This window comes from Apus apus, chromosome 4, assembly GCF_020740795.1.
Source record: "Apus apus isolate bApuApu2 chromosome 4, bApuApu2.pri.cur, whole genome shotgun sequence".
Lineage (NCBI taxonomy): Eukaryota > Metazoa > Chordata > Aves > Apodiformes > Apodidae > Apus > Apus apus.
In genome coordinates, this window is record NC_067285.1 from 34,672,484 (window position 1) to 34,689,104 (window position 16,621).

The following is a 16,621-nucleotide window of genomic DNA, read 5'->3' on the forward strand; positions in this document are numbered from 1 at the left end:
TGAGGGGGCTGCTCAGCACCAGCACCAGCCACAGAGCCAAGGACATGAGTGTTTTCTGAACCAGGTTTAGTAATGTGACACCATCAGCTCGTGAGTTTGTCGTCAGCTGAGGAGATGGGGTTTAAAAGCCATCACACCACAAGCAGAAAATACCTTAGATAGTTTCAGCATAGGCCAGACTAAAGTAAGAAAGGAACAGCAACAGGCTGAAGAGTCAGTTCTGAGAACCAAGCAACAAAAAAAGCAGATTAAAATGATATAAAAAATTCCTTGGCTCCAACAAGCTTCATCTCTGAGTGTTTGTTTTCACAACATGAAGGTCACATACAGGTCTTCCCCCAGCACGTCTGTCTGACAACAAATGAGACCTTGAGCGTGGCTTCTCCCTTGTAACAGATCCCCTGAAATGCCCTGCTTGGGAAATGAGGAGCTCTTTCCTCTGGCTCTGTCACAACGTGCAAGAACACGGAGGGGGGGAACAAAATCATGAAGCACCTGTTGCTTTTACAAAACCTCAGTGAATGACCCAGCTGAGCCCTTGAACAGCAGAGAGCAGGGAGCAAGGGGGGACTAGAGCAAGCTGGAAAGTGTCCAAGCTTTCCCATTCCTATGATCAGATCATCAGGAAACAGATACTTATAAGATTAGATGGCTACATTATCTCTTTTTTTTTCCCAAGTCTGAAAAGAAAATGTCTCAAGTTCATTTGGACAGTGGCATCTTCCTCACTTTTTTAATTGGTCTGGTTAGAAAAGACCTGTAAGATCACCCAACCTGACCTTTAACCTAAAACTACTAACCTAGCTCTACCAGCCCACTTTCTAATGGGGCTGAAAAATAACTGGAATTTCTAGACTTCCCTGTTTGTGATGACCTGTTTTGACCTTCAAGCACCTTGAGAAGCTCTGGACATGAAGCTCTGAGCTACCTTTCCCCATGAAGTCAGCTTAGAAGCACCGTTTGACATTATCCAAGACTTCAGTTTCACTGCTTCTTGCCAACAAAGCAAAGTGCCAGCATTTCAAGTGCAGAAGACTTTGCTGGAACAGATGAGCAGATCACAGAAATATCACAAATGCAAGTCAAGTGCAGTGGGGTGAAAAGACAGACGGTATCTAATCATACTTGTTGAAAAGTAAACAGCTTAACTTCTCTCCTCATTGGGTTACACCACACTGGCCTGAGCTTATGCAAGTGAAAAAACAGCTGGGGGGAAGAGTCTGAAGTCTTGGAGCCAGTGAAGAGCTCTGGAAAGGAATAATCATCCAAACACAACTCCAGAACACATCTCCATTGACAGTTTTGAACAGCAGCTCAAATGACTCATTAGAAGAAAAAAAAAATTGTCACATTTTAAGAGGAATCTTCCAAGTCATCCATCTGCTTAACTTTCTGAACCACTCAAAGCTAAGCCTAAACCAGAGGGAAAAAGAGCAATTTTTCACTCAGCTCCAGTTCCAAGCCATCAAGAATTCCTTTTAGGGAAAGGTATGTAGACAACAATAACAAACTCATTGCTTGTCAACCTTCAAAACTTCAAAAAGCAGAAAGGAAAAAAACCCAAACAAACCAACCCCACTGTACTTACTGGAAAGGACTGTTGTCAGGAAGATGTAGTCAGAGAAAGAAATGAGTCCACACTCTCCAAGGGCATAAAAGATGCTGTCCTCATCAGCAAACTTCTCCCGCTCCTGGGATAACTTCTGCTGATTCATCCAACCCACACCCCCAAGAAAAGAGAAAATAAAGCAGTTGGTTAAATAGAGTCACAGAAGGGCTTCATTTCCATCCTTGCCACCAACAAGCCATTCCACATACACACACACACACCTACTGTCTGCACCGACAGCCTGTGGACCTTTTCCAGCCTTTGGATCTATCAGAAATGCTCTGCAAAGATCAGGGCTATCCCCATCTCACATGAGGGGTAAGAAATGGCACAATATGAAGTAGCTGGCTAATCATAATCATCACGGATCAATAAAGCCACGTCCATCTTGCTTTAAATGGTCTGAATCCGAGAGATGAGTGTTATGAAAATCAGATTATTATTTTTTTAATATAGGCTTCAGAAGAGAAATTACTGTATTTCACCACCAGCATTTTAGTTCTACTCTGTGGTAGCAGGAGCCAAGAAAGATATTTTTCAGATGAATATCAAGTACTATTGAACTTCTCCAAAAAGTGCAGTTAAAGAGTATTGAGGAGCATGTTCAGCAGGCTCACCAGGAGGACCAGGACTGACACCCATTTCAGCCTCTCTCTTGCTCCAGTTCTTTTTCAGCATCTTGCTTTGATAAAAAAATACCACATGCCTTATTGTATCCCTTGCTAAGCTAAAAATCAGAGTCCTTTTGATCTGCAGAGCCTTCAAAGACTGAAAAGGATCCCTAAAACTGTTAGGAAATCCACACTGGTGACCCATTTTAAGAACACAGCAAGAGGAGGCACACGCACACACACGAAGGAAAATGAAATTAATATCAAGGAGAGTAGAGGCAGGGATGAGGTTATTCCACAGAAACCAGGTCATGCAAGCACAGAAGCATGGTGAAAAGCAAAGCTGGATTCAGGAAACGTTTTAGGAAGAACCACCAACAAACACCACCACACCAGGGTCCAGCTCCAGAGCTGTCCCCCACCGTTACCTCTGTCTAGCGGAGGTCCCATCATATACAAGACAAAGGAAAGAAAACTGGTTAACCAACAGTCAAATCAGCAGACACAACATCACATCAAGTTGAATGGTTAGACTTGCAAAGGGCAAGAAAGTCTTGAAGCAACCAGGGGTTTGCTTTGACTGGGCACCACTAAGAAGCCTAAGTAGACATCCCAGCAAGAGTTAGAACACAGCTTCTCTGGGTCAGACCCACTCTCTGCAGCTGATGGCTCTCATCCACCTCAGGGTTTTGGTTGGTTTGGGTTGGGTTTGGTTTTTTTTGAGAACTCACCATTATTTGTGACTGCAGAGTGGGGATGAGCTCAGCTAATAATTTAGATGAAAATTTAACCCGTATCTGGCTCGGAAACCACAAGAAAAGAAACAAAAATAATCATATAGATCACCAAAGAAATACCAGTTTCCAGGGGAAAAAAAGTTCAGCTCTATTGGTCAAATAAGATTTTTTCCAGTAGCTCTGCCTTTACCACCTGGAGAGCAGCAAGAATTTTAACAAGAGGCAAGTCCCCAACATATAATAACACCCATTTCATGCAAGATAAAACAGCTTCTTCTGCTTACAGGACACCAGCTTCAAGTCAGTGACTGAGAAACCCAATATTTTTGCTCCCTCTTTCCATCAAGATGGGTGTGAAGCAAACTTCCATTGATGCTTACAGCTAAGGACAAATAAACACCACCAAGTTTTCCTTGAAACTGAAGGCAGGATTTGTGGAGAAAGCAGTTTTCTGCCCTCACTGCTGGCGGGGTTGCCAGCAGCATCTCACCTGCTCCTGTGATTTATTGCCTCCTCCCCCAGTTGCCAGTCTTTTGCAGCCTTCATCATCAACTATTAGCAGCCTACTTCACACGCTCCAAGAAGTCCCAGGACAAAGCTCCAGAGGCCAGTTTATTAATTTATGGGCTGCCTTTCTGCACTTCAAATTCACTGTCCGCATCAAGCAGCTCCAAACATTCCCCATCAGCAGAAAAACATGTTCACAGACCAACAATTTAAGAAAAGATAACTTATTTGCTCTCTGGAATGCAAAGGTCTAGATAGATGGGAGGGAGAAGCATTTACTCTTTTACATCTTACTTTAAAAATTAAAAAAGGTATTTTAAACAAGCATCTCCTTGTCAGAAGCACAGGGAAGGGGAACATACACTGTGACTTGTGGTGCTCAGCCTGCCTGCAGATAATAGGAAAGGGAATTTCTCCCACTGACCTTCATAATAGAAGATAACTGACCCAATCAATAAGGTTTTCAGGATCTCAGCACTAGGAGGACAGAAGTTTGTTAAAAAACACCAACAAACCTCACAGCTCTCCCATTTGTTTTCTTCTGGCTCACTGAGAAGCTGAATGTTTGATTCCTTCCAACTAAGTATGTGGGAAGCTCACCCCACTAGGGGGAATCCTTCTCAGGTTGTTCCCCACCATTCAACATAGTATTCTACAGAATTACATTAAAATCCCAGGGAAAAACAACCCAAATAGTAAAATAAGCAAATAAATCTACCTAGTGTACAAAGCCCAACATGGACTGTTGTGATCCCTCCAAGTTTAAGGTGGGGAAACCCCAAGGCAGTCCTCACTGACACCTAAATTCACCATCTACAGACATCAAGTTTCTTTTCCACATCCTTCTTTCCTTCCAGCACATTGTACCATCCCTTCCAGCCAGAAAAGGAAAGCATGGCATCAGAGAAAGTTGGGAAAAGCCCCTTTTCCAAGCCTCCATCCTCTTTTAGAGGCATATCTTCACAAATGAGTTACCCAGGCCATTTCAGGACAACTTTCACATCTCACACCCCTTCGTATCTGAACACAAGCTATTTCTCTCAAAGTGCTCAGCTAGAACAGACAAAGGTCTTCCAGTTATAAATTCTCCCATGTGAAATCCGTTCCCAAAACCAGAGTAACCCATTAAAATCATTCAGCCACACCCAAAAAACACTCAAAACTGAGCATTCACCAGTGAGCAAGCCACAGGGAACACTTCACAAGTGTGATGGGTTTTTTAATCAAGCAGTAGGTTGACATTAAACAGGCACAGAAATGAGCAACCACCCAAGGAAAAAGAAAAAGAACTCCAAATGTCCCAGGGCTTTCAGCACAAGCATGGCTGTGTAAGTTCAGTGAAGAGCTGCCAGTCCAGCCTCAGTGGAATAAAACTCTCTACAGGCATTTCAGGAGATTATCTTACAATAGCAGACATCGACACCAGGTACAAAAAAATAATGCAGTTGCATTATTCAAAATACAAAGCTTGATTTGCCTTTTCCATCTCAGGCTCCAAGCCCAACAAATAGCACCAGAACAGGGGTGGAATGTAGCAATAATAATGACCAACCTCACCCCCAAAAACCCCAAACTGAGTTGTGTTCCACATACAGGCAACTCCCCAGACTTGTGTTAGGGGCTGGCTGCAAGCAAAGGAAGCACCCAAAGATGCACCACAAACTTCACATACTCTACCTCAAAACTTGATCTACTGCTGGAGCCTCCCTCAAGCCAAGTACATGGCACAGCTCCCAGAGGATTTCAGGGAAAAAAAAAACTCCAGTGATTCATAGAATGGTTTGGGTTGAAAGGGATCTTAAAGATCATCAGGCTCCAACCCCTCTGCTATGAGCAGAGACACCTCCCACCAGCCCAGGCTGCTCCAAGCCCCATCCAACCTGCCCTTGAACACCTCCAGGGATGGGGCAGCCACAGCTTCCCTGGGCAACCTATTCCAGTGCCTTACCACACTCATGGTGAAGGATTTCTCCCTGATGTCCAACCTAAATCTCCCCTCTTTCAAGTTTAAAACCATCACCCCTTGTCCTATCCCTGCCCTCTCTGGTGAAAAGCCCCTTCAGGCACTGGAAGGTGCTCTAAGGTCTCCCTGAAGCCTTCTCTTCTCCAGGCTGAACAGCCCCAACTCTCTCAGCCTGGCTCCAGAGCAGAGCTGCTCCAGCCCTCTGATCATCTTCATAGCATTCCTTCTTCCTTCCATTCCTCACCAAATCCTACCTTTATTTGGGACTTGAACGTTGTTTTCCCTGGGCTGAATGACAAGTGAAACGTTCATAATTACACAAACCTGAATACAAAAAAATATGTATTTCTGCAAATTAAGGGAAGCCTTCTCTGCAGAGGCAGAAACAGACACAAGGTGTAGTGCTGGTGTGTCTGCTCTGCTTTCCTAGCTCAGGTTTAGAAAAGCCTCATCAGCTAAATCCTTGCAGCTCCACTTCACTTTGCATTTTAGCAGCTACTTAATGAGCAGCACTTCATTTGGCACTCGAGGAAGAAGACGTTCCTGTTAAGTCACTTAAGAGTCAACAGTATGTGTTTCAATCTGGAGGAGAAAGCACATTTTTGGCACATTTATTCACAATAATTTGTTCAGGTTTCAACATCACCTTGGTACTTATGGACACCAAAGCTTCAGGGATTTATCAGCCTTACGTGACCGCTCGACAGTGACTTACACCTTCCAACATGACAACAAAATAAAGACCAAAGGCCATGCAAGAGAATGAGTATTTCTCCAGAACCAAGAAGTCATTTTGTAAATTAGTAAGGAATTTTAGATGAACCAGAACCATCTTTTACTGACAAGTTTGTTCCTTTGGAAAAGAAATACTTGAAGGGTACCAACATGGTGTAAGCAAATCCAAAACCATGAATGCTTCAGTGAAGTCACCTTGCTGCAAAGCAATTCTCTTTCAGTCCCAACTGACCACCTTCAGTAATGCAAACCCATTTCAAGACAACATTGTTTTTATGGTTAGCTGTAGGCAAATAGGAAAAGAAGTTAAAACACTGTGCTCAGTGTTAAAAAGAAAGATTCTCTTTTCCACAGCAGGAGTTGGCAAAAAAATAAATAAGTCTGTGTTACAAGTTAGCATCATACAGACAATTTCTTTCCTTGTTTCTGAGTGTTCTGGCTTGATGAGGTAAAGATGATCCCCCATATTATTGCCATTTTGGGATGTGTGTCTTTTCAAATGAAATCTCTTTAAGAGGAGAAACCCAACCCTCATTAGGACTTGTGCATGTAACATTAAGCAGCACGGAGGGACGTGATGCACCATTAGCCCTGCTCACCTTGATGCCTGGGGCTTCACTCAGCAGACTATTTTTATAAATAAAAAAGCTATCAGGAATCCTTCTAAAGGATGGGAAACAAAGCTTTTTGTAAAATTGAACAGGCTTCAGAAATGCCAGGGGAAGCTGCAGGTAATGCAGCCTGCTATGGGAACTAAAAATGTTCATGCTTTGAACTCCCTCTGCATCAAAATGCTGAACTGTTGACTCTGAAATGAGGGAGATTCTTAATTTTTGCTGATTTTTGAAGATCTAACTTTTAAAGAACCCAAGCCATGTAGTTAAGAGATTTCAAGACACAGCTTATGTCAGCACCTCACCCACCTAGGTTAAGAAAACTGAAACCAAGAAATAAAAAGGTTTTAGAATCAGATTTTTAAAACCTGGAGATTTTCAACCCTGATGCTCAAAAGCCCTTTAGGGGAAAAGAGGTAGAGGAGGGTCCCTCTGCACTGTGAAAAAAAGGCCAAAAAAATTAAAATGGACTTGAGGGAGAACTGAGGATTTAGGACTTTTAAATCTACCTTTCTAATGTGAATGCAAAGTAAGTCATTTTAGATGCACCTCCTGAGATTTTATATCACTTCTTACCTATCACCAAACAAGATAAAAAGTATTTAAGGTTATGATGGAAACAGCACAAGGACTTTCTGAAGCTGAGAGACCATTTGTGATGGAAAAGTTCAGTCTCATTCCAGCTCATTTACTGTGAAGGCTACACACTAACACAGGCAAACACAGTCAGATTCTGCATGGCAAATAGAGGTGGGTGGCTGTTAACAGAGGAAAATTAAAATACTGTTGTCAGAGAAATACTGCAGCTTATGACCCAGCAAGAGTGTATTTTAATAAAGAGGTTTTTTTATACCTCTGATTTGGGGGTCATTTTATGGACATATATACACACAGGGGGACAAAAATACAGAGCTGAACGTGGATGAGATTGTTCTGCACACACTCTCCTTCTCAATTTGAATTTGAGCACATCCAGAGAATTAAAAAGTAGGCAGCAATTATTACCACAGGTGGTCTCCTGAGACTGGAAAGAGAAATCTGCATTCCCTCCTTCCAGCAAGGCTGTAAAATATTCATCACCTTTAAAACAAACGGCACCTGAAATGCAAGGCCAGCATTCTGTACCACCAAGAAAAATGCCACAGACTCTCCCGACCCTTGGCAGGCAGCAGACCCACTCATGCAAGGGAGAAACCCCTGCTGGAAAAGCAAACTGGAAAGGCCTGGGAAAAGGGACAGTCTACACTTCTGCTCCCTGCTGGCTCAGTCCTCTGCAGGGTAATGAAATCACCACCTGTGGGACCACAGCAGCATTCGTTATGGAAATTTGATGAGGGAGGATTCAAATTAGGTCCTTGATGTCTCAAATCATGCTTCTGAAATGAGCTGACTTCTGACTCCTTTGAATTTAAATGGCTGCTTATGTCTCCAGATGGAAACAGGGATCCTGCCTTCCCTTGTCTCAGCCCACATGGCCAAGATGAACTGGGCACGTCGATAACACGTGCTGCTCGTTTGCTCGGGTGAGAACTCCAGTCTGAGAGCACAGGCCTGGACACAACTCTGTACAGGAAGGAAAACTAAACTCTGGCTCAGATGGTGAGGTTGGGGCTGCACACTCATCGCCCACCAAATGACAAAGGGGCTCAGGCAAAACCCACAAGTATTCCCATAATTAGAAATTGTCATCCTGATTGTAAATGGTTTGAGGAACCAAATCAAGTTAAAACTTAATCTTGCCATTTCCTTCCACTCTCTCCTTCACCTGCCTCTCCCATCCAGACTTCCCCTCCTTCTGTAGTCAGTGAGGTCAGGCATCTCCTAAAACATTCCCTCCCACCCTGCTCAATCCATCCTCCTCTCTCCTCCCTGTAACTTATGTTGTTACCCAAGGACAGTTTACAGAGCTCAGCTTTGTATCCCTTAAGTATCAAGTATTAATCTAACACCAACAAATCTATCAGAGGAATTAAAGCCAAAACCAAACCCATAAGCCACTTTTGATGAAAAGACTTCATACACCCACTAAGGGCACTTTGTCACCAAGTTACTTACTTGTTTTGCTAACTTCCCCTATGAATCTCATTAAGGTCACAAAGCTACAGGGCAAACTGGAAGTGTTCAGAGTATATATCTCTCTTGCCTTACTCATGCTGAACAAAATGACTTGTGTTCTAGCTCCTTTCCCCAGAAACCATCTTATGAACTAGAGTACCTCAGTATTTCCCCTCCTAAAATATTATTTATTATCATTCATACTACATAGCTCTGCAGCTTGAAAAATTCAGGTTTGCAGAAATAACCTTCCCCAAATACATGATGCTTCCCAAAGCACTGGGCCAGAGAGAAGCCTGTTCCTTCTCAGGGTAAAACTAACTCTGTGGCCTTGAGCAGAAAATGCCACTTCCCACCAGAGCCAGCTCTGTCACAGTCTCATCACACTACAAAATGAAGCCAGAAGCCTCAAACAACACCATGAAGATCAGAGGACAGGGAGATACACATCTGAGCTTTGCTCAAAGGTGTTCCTGGTAATCAAGCCATGAATTAACTGTTACCCTGAGGAGTGTCCTCTCAACAAGCCAAATTCAGCTATTCTGAGATAAATCCTTTAGGTTGAGGACCAAGGAGAGGACTCAAGAGTTATTTATCCAAGGAGCAGGGAGAAGGGGTGAGTGTAAACTGTCCCTTTTACATGAGAAGTGCAGGTTATGAGGTCTGAAGCACAAACTAGTCAAAGCACATGCTGTCTGCTTTGTACCTGCCAGAAATCCTGGTGGAAGGGGAGAGGGTTAGAAAAGGGAAGAAAATGAGGGAATGGTTGGTTACACCAAAAAAAAAAAACCCAAACAAACCAGAATTAAAGTAAAGACAAATATCAGAGATATCAGTAGCTGGAAGAAACACTTGCCAGGTTCCTAGAAATTGGAGTAAAAGAGGACAAAGCAGCAACCAGAGCATTTTAGTAGCATCTGACAAAGGAGTCCTGTGAAAATGAGCAACAGGATTAGCAGGAGAAAAAGCCAACATGAAGTAGAGCCCTGTCAGATCTGAAACACACCACAAACATTGAGTGGAGGAGGTAGGAAAGGATGAAGCATGTTCTGTATGGGGACATAAAGATGTTTGTGCACCACATGTTTAGCTGTGTCACAAGCAGTGAAGTCTTTTCTTGGATGAAATTGGTTTTAATGGAAAAACAAGCTGAGAGAGGACTTGGCAGTCTGGTGGCTGCACAGGTCCCAGCAAAGAGGGGAAATCGGGGAGGAACACGAGGCTATCTCAGAACTGCTAACCAAAGCAGAGGGGAGGGCCAAGTTTGGCTGGGAGGAGAAAGCTGGCAGGCAAAGAAACCCACAAACATGGCCAGTGGTGGCAGCAGAGAAAGGCAGGAAGAGCAAAACCAGGTCAGCTCAGCTTTTCTGATCATCTGCAAATCAACTGAATCTCTGCAGCTTCCAGAGAGGGACACAGGCAAGAGGTGCCTCCCACCCCAGTTTGTTATGATGCTTTTGGGGATGGCAGAGGAACTTTGGTACAGACAAACGTAAGGTGATTACCCATGTAAGATGATGTCTCCTGGTCATTATGTAAATACCACCTGCACTGAGGTCAGGAGGTGAAGGAATTAAAAGCCAGGAAATCTGGAATTGGACAGTGACCTTTTCCAGAGATGATGGACTGGGGTAGGTAGCCAAACGCTTCAAGGCATCTCCAAGCAAGCCACAACCTACACTCAGCAGCTCAAACTGCAGGCACTGGGGACTCATTTATGTCACACACTCTTACAACAGACATTGGCAAGGCCTCCTGCAGTTGGATTTAGAAGGCTCCTCACCTTTTTTCATTGCTTCTAAGCTACAGAAAGCACTTCTGAGCACCCTTCTTGGTGAATGGGCTCAGTAAATCAACAGCACTGCACTTGACATTGCTATTCACTGGACTGCTTTCTCTTTAGGTATCATTTAGAGTTGCATCCTTTGGAATGGAGGTTTCAGAGGCATTTAAACATGACAGGAGCCCAGAGCTCTGATCCAGTGTCTGGCTCCTGAATGGCAGCAGGATTTGGAGCTTGTCTCACTCAGTGTCCATAGCAGTTCATGTCACTCTGGGGCAAGTCTCACACTCCAGCCTTAGCTCACATACAAAGCCAAGGAGCCCAGAAATTCAGGCTCATAAATAAAGGCTCCTTGCCCCCCTCCCCCTTTTTCAAACCTGGCAGCAAGATCCTTCCATCCACCAGAAAAGGATGGTCCATCTACCTCCAGTCCTTTCTATGGGAACCCTTCCCAAGTACATTTTTTCAGGCTCCTCTGCTCCTGAGCTGCTCTTTTCATCATTTGGCAAGAAATCTTCCTCCTGAACTGACTTCCAACAACTCTTCAACAGACACACACCTCCAGATCCAAGGCCCTGGCAGACAAGTGTAGTTCATCACTGGACTGGTCCATCATACCAGCCTGCATTATACAGTGGAAACAAATTCCAGCAGTTTCACTGGCCCTTCACAGAAACCCCCTGAATTATTTCCCTTTTCCTGCATTTTCCTACTGCTCTGTGTTACTCCACAGCACCCCCAAACACCTGTAAATATAACTGCTGGCAGAAAACACTCAGCTCATAAATTTAATTACTAGGCATTGAAAGCCTCTATAATTACTGCAGCAGTGGTGGCAGGAGAGTAAGTTGTTGCTGGTAGCTCAAAGGCTTTTGTTCTTATGAAGCAGTAGCAAGACATTTTCCCCACAGGAGCACAACAAGAGCAAATCAAGTGCATTCTCTATTTAAACAGGCCATTTAAGGGTGTTTCTTTTCCCCTCTACATAGACTAGAGGTCTCTTTCAAGCATAACATCTCACCTTCAAGGTGAGGACCCAGCTGCACAAAGCCAGGTCTATGCTGTGCACCCACCACATCCATTTTCTGCCTCTGCTCACCCCTTTCCCCTTCAGCTGCAGAATGGGATGCCTGGGAGCTGCCAGCACTGGCTCACCAGGATGGGGACAGCACCAGGGGGGCAATTTTGCTCTGGGCAGGGTGGGTATGCAGCTCCTGCTTTAGAGGAACACCACTAACAGCAACACTTTTTTTAATTGGAGGGATTAAGCTTGTCAATCATTCCTGCATAAGCCAAAAAAACCCCAAACAAACCCTCCTAGTAAACAGGGCATGAAAAAGGAAAATTTTAAACAAAATCTGTATTACAATTTCTGCAACATTGATGAAGCTTATGCCACATGACCTGGGCTAAGTTGCAGGCTTCTACTTAGCAACAGCTTATTTATCAGTGTCATCTTGCTAAGCCAGATGCAAACAAGGGCAAGAGAAGGGACAACATGAGATACGTCTCCTACAGATGGGTTAAAAAAACCCAAACGTTTGCTTTCCCACTGCCTAAACCTGAAGAGAAGGAAAGAGGGAGAATGGAAATGGAGCAGATGCACAGTTGTGGTCTGGACACCTTCCCAGCACAGCACCCTGAGATTTCTGTCTCTCCTCACATCAGCCTTTTGTTCAGGCCCAACGTGACCACTTCAAAATGTTTGCAGACTAATACTCTTTTCTACCCTGAATGCTCAGCAGTGCCTCTTCTCCTCTACTTGCCACAGCTTGCTCCCCCAGGGAAGCAACCACCACACTTGGACAACAACACAGCCAGGAACAGAGCTGCCTCCCTCCACAGAGCCAGGAAATGAAAGAATTTTTGTTCACCAACAGATCTACCAAGGGGTTTTACTGGATTAAGGTCTCCTGGGTTTTTGGTCTCACAATCAGTGAAGAAAAAGCATTTAGGCTCAAATTACAGGGGCCTTCCCATTAATAAGGCAGCAACATTTACCTCCCTAGTGCTAATTTATAGAGTTGATGGAGAGGGAGGAGGAGGAGCAGGACAAGGGGGGCAGAGAAAAGGGGGTATAGTCTTCTCACCATCACATTCAATCCCATGCACAGCAAGATGCTTCAGAAACCCAACACAACACAATTACAATTCATCACTCCACAACATCCTTTGGCAGGACCAGCCCTGATCACTGCACAACAGCCAACTAGTTGCTCTGATGGTAGTTTTATGTAAATAAAATGGGTTCTGTGACAAGAGCAGCTCACACAGCTGCTTACTAATGCTGTAGCATTTACATCTCCAACTTCCATGCTCAGAATTCACACACTTGAAGCTGTCTTGTAACATGTAATTAAAATGCAACTGACTGCACAGCTGGTTCTCTTCTTTTTAACTGAATCTCCTTCTAAATGATCACTTGCATGCAACCCTGGGTACGTATCTTGGCTTGGAGCTAAAATGAAGCCTCTTTTCCACTCCTCAGTCAGGAGCTAGCCTACAGGTTGTCAGTACTTTTCAGAACCACAGCTTGCTTGTGTCTGTCTACTCACAAACTCCTTTCACCTTAAAAATGCAGAAGAAATTTCCAGTGAACAGGCCTGTGACCTCTGAGCTCACATCTGAGCCACAAGTCCCATGAATTCCAGGTGATGTTAGTAAGGATGCTTAGGGGGGAACCATGGACCTCTCACCCTTCTGCTTGAGCTCATCAGCTCTGCCCACACACACAGGGAAAGCACCAGGGAGTCCTCTCCAGGTAGAAGATGCTTTTGTAGGCCAAGTGGAACATGGAAACAGGCCAGGAAGAAGAGTTTTATCCCTTGGGTGCTACTATGCAAGTGAAATTCAAATGGATATTTGTTGGTGCTTGACTGAGTAAAGATAGTGTAGTTCCTTAAACTGCAACACAAAACAAGCCACAAAATGAGAACAAGACACTATCAGCCAGATCAATCTACTGTCAGCTTCTTCCATCACCAAGGGAGAGCCAAGGCCAACTTACTTTATATTCTCCTTGAATTATCCTCTCACCTGGATATCACCACTACCCTGACAGCCACATTCAGCCAGTCCCAAGGTGTCCTTAAACAGGCAGCCAAGCAAACAAGAACCCCTCTTTCTTCATTTTCAGCAGAGCAAACTGCTTCTGGGGTGTTATTAGACTGTGGAAACAACAGGTCCCAGGAGAAGACAACAATAAAGAGAAGTCCACTGCAGTACCCTACATGTGCTGCCCCACTTGCAGACTATCCAAACCACAGCACATCTCTAAGTTACATAAAGAGCAATGAGAGGAAGCCAGCACAGATGTCCACCCCAGGCCCTAAGAGCATGGAAAGAGCATGGATGATGATGTAAGGTGGAGCACGGTGCCTCAAACACCAACCATGGGTTCTCAACACCCAGGGACTGTCCCTGTCCCATCCAAACACACAGTGCAATTCAAGCCCTTGGTGCTGAGGAGCAAAGGGGCACAAAGCTGAGTTCAGCAAAGGGGCTTCCTTGGAATCTTTCATCCAACGTGAAGGAAACCAACTGTGGAGCTCTCAGGAACAGAGGAACAATTAGCAAAACCAGTGTGGGATTCAGCATTTCATCTCTACCAACAGACCTTGTTTATGTAAAGCCTGAGGGAGGAGTGTGATAGCTTGACAAGATAAGATGATACAAGTGAGCAGATGCAAAAGAGACTGTCAGAAACCAGAGGGAGGAACAATTGATATTTTGCAAAGAATGTGTACTATTTTTTTTTTTATTTTATTTTAATCATGAAAAGCAGACACTGGGTTTGTGGCAGGGGGAGAAGAAAGCAAGTGTTCACAACATGCTGCTTAGTTTTATGCATCAAAACTAACTGCCAAAATACCACCTTCCAACTGCCTGTTCTCAAGCAAATTCTTGCTCTGCTGCCTGGGTAACCAGAACACTTCTACACCACAGATGACAAGGACCCCAGGCATTTGATCACCTTCTGTCTTTACCTTTCCCTGCTGAACACAGAACAGGACAGGGAACTGCACACGTCAAGCCCCCACTGTGTTTATATCAAGCTTTCAGTAGCTTTTTTTCCCCCCAGTTTCAAGTCTTTCTGGAAAGGCCTGACACTGTGGCAGGCACATCACTCAGCCATGAAGGCATCACAGATGCTGACTTCCCTTTGGAAAAACAGCAGCTTGATTTTTGAGATGATGCAGATGAAATGAAAGTCTTCCTAAAAGCTGGAGTACCATCATGTGTCCGTGGTGCTCTGATGGAAAATGAACTAACCTGCAGTCACCTGCATGAAGAAGTCAGAATGAGCTGCTGGTGCTAGGGCCAGAGCTGCCTCTCCTGTGCTCCTCCACACCAGTGGGATTTAGTGTGGTTAACTGGACCACTGACTTCCATAAAAACAGGTGGGATGCCACACAGCTCCACTTCTCCAGACAAAAGTAGATCAGAGCATGCTCAGGGTTTTACCAACACACATTGTGACAGCACAAACATCCAGGAGAGCTGTGTATCCCTGCAGGAAGGACCTAGGGTTCAAAAGGGGAATGGAGGAAGGCTCTTTGATATGGGGGGAAACATGCTTGGGATGCAGATAAAGACACCAAACTGTCTCCTTCCTTTAGGAATCTGGAGATGGGCCTGGAAAGGAAAAGTCAAGCAAGTTTCCCCCAAAATGGTGAAGCCTGCGGGGCTTTCATAGTCACAAAGCAGCAGCAAGGAAGTCTGATTACAACCTATCATTTCCTGGCCTACCAGTATCTAAGCAGCAATAATATGTCTATCAACACAAAAATAGGACCTCTTGAAAAAAATCCAGACCTTTGTCATTAGGGAAACAGCACTGCAATGCTACTGGACACCAAAAAAGCTCAGAGGAGAACACTTGAAATGCTTCATTTGACTTATGCCCACATGCAGAGTCATAACTAAAGGAGTCCAGGTTCAAAAAACAACATGGAACAACATGCACTTCACAGCCTCACGTGCTCACCTTCCCATCGTAGCGTTTCACTATGAACTGGTCCAGGCCCAGGTCTGAAAAAGGAAAAAAAAAAGATAACTTAAAAGAAAATCCTGGTTGGAGTGTAAAAGTAAACATTGCTGGGGTTGTCTGTTGGAGTGGGGATTAGGGAGCAAAATGCACCTTCTGAATAACTTCAGTAGAAAGTCTAAGGCCAGAAGGCAGATGTTTTGGCTTCGTGCTTTTAGCACTTGGTATTTGGATCCTGCAAGATCATGGCATCACAGAAGAAAAACTCTTCCTAGCAGGGAGTGGAAGCACAGCTCCCAGCACCTCTCAAGAGCCTGAAAGATCCACCCCCAAGTAGTTGCTACCAGGCCAATATTGTGTCCATAAGTGTTCACAAAACTCTTGTTTCTCTCAACACCTTTCAAACGGCTCACAAATGGGAAGACAAAGGATCCTTCCCAAAATGAACTGGGATATTCACAAATAAATCCAGAACTTGTTCACCTTTTAGTATAAAAGGGCTCACAAATAGATTTTCAGGGAGATAAGTTGTAGCTGCATTTGTTAGGTGAGTTCTTCAGCTAGAAGGGCATTTTAGAAGAAAGCAGGGAGAGGGGTTATTTGTACCAGCAAATTCCATCTCATACCATCACCAAGGGGTTTTTTTTCTGTCTTGAAGTGGTAAAAAACAAACCCAGCAGTTGCAGAGTTCAAGGCACAGAGCTCTCCATCTAATCCTTGATGCCTGTCAGGCTACAGGAACACTGATGAATGCACATGCAAGCAAGGTGACAAAAATATTCCAGAAGATTAATTATCTGAGCTTTGCAATCCAAAGTCAGGAAGATGAGCATTGAGGGGAGATGAAGCAGAACTCTAAGCAAGCACTTCCAGTCACTGGGGAGCAGCATGGGCTGATTTTTGGGTTCTCTGAAGAATGAAACCCCTCAGCAGATCCACATCCTGTGCATTTTCTGCCACTGTTGAGGATAATTATCACATCCTCATTTCAATTTCAATGAGAGAAAAGATGGAAAAGAC

At 44.2% G+C, this 16,621-nt stretch overlaps 1 protein-coding gene across 5 annotated transcripts in view; it reads right to left on the reverse strand.

Annotated features, from left to right (window-relative positions):
• Positions 1 to 16,621, reverse strand: part of MICU1 (mitochondrial calcium uptake 1) — a 96,561-nt gene that overhangs the window by 35,978 nt on the left and 43,962 nt on the right. The window contains exons 6-8 of one of the 5 annotated variants that reach the window (XM_051618068.1): positions 15,602 to 15,645; positions 2,952 to 3,017; positions 1,589 to 1,706 (exon numbers count right to left, since the gene is read on the reverse strand). In XM_051618068.1, coding sequence (XP_051474028.1) covers positions 1,589 to 1,706; positions 2,952 to 3,017; positions 15,602 to 15,645 — 228 coding nt within the window. Of the gene's footprint in view, positions 1 to 1,588; positions 1,707 to 2,951; positions 3,018 to 9,537; positions 9,550 to 15,601; positions 15,646 to 16,621 lie in introns of all 5 variants that reach the window. The other 4 variants (XM_051618069.1, XM_051618071.1, XM_051618073.1 and 1 more) reach the window with 4 other exon arrangements.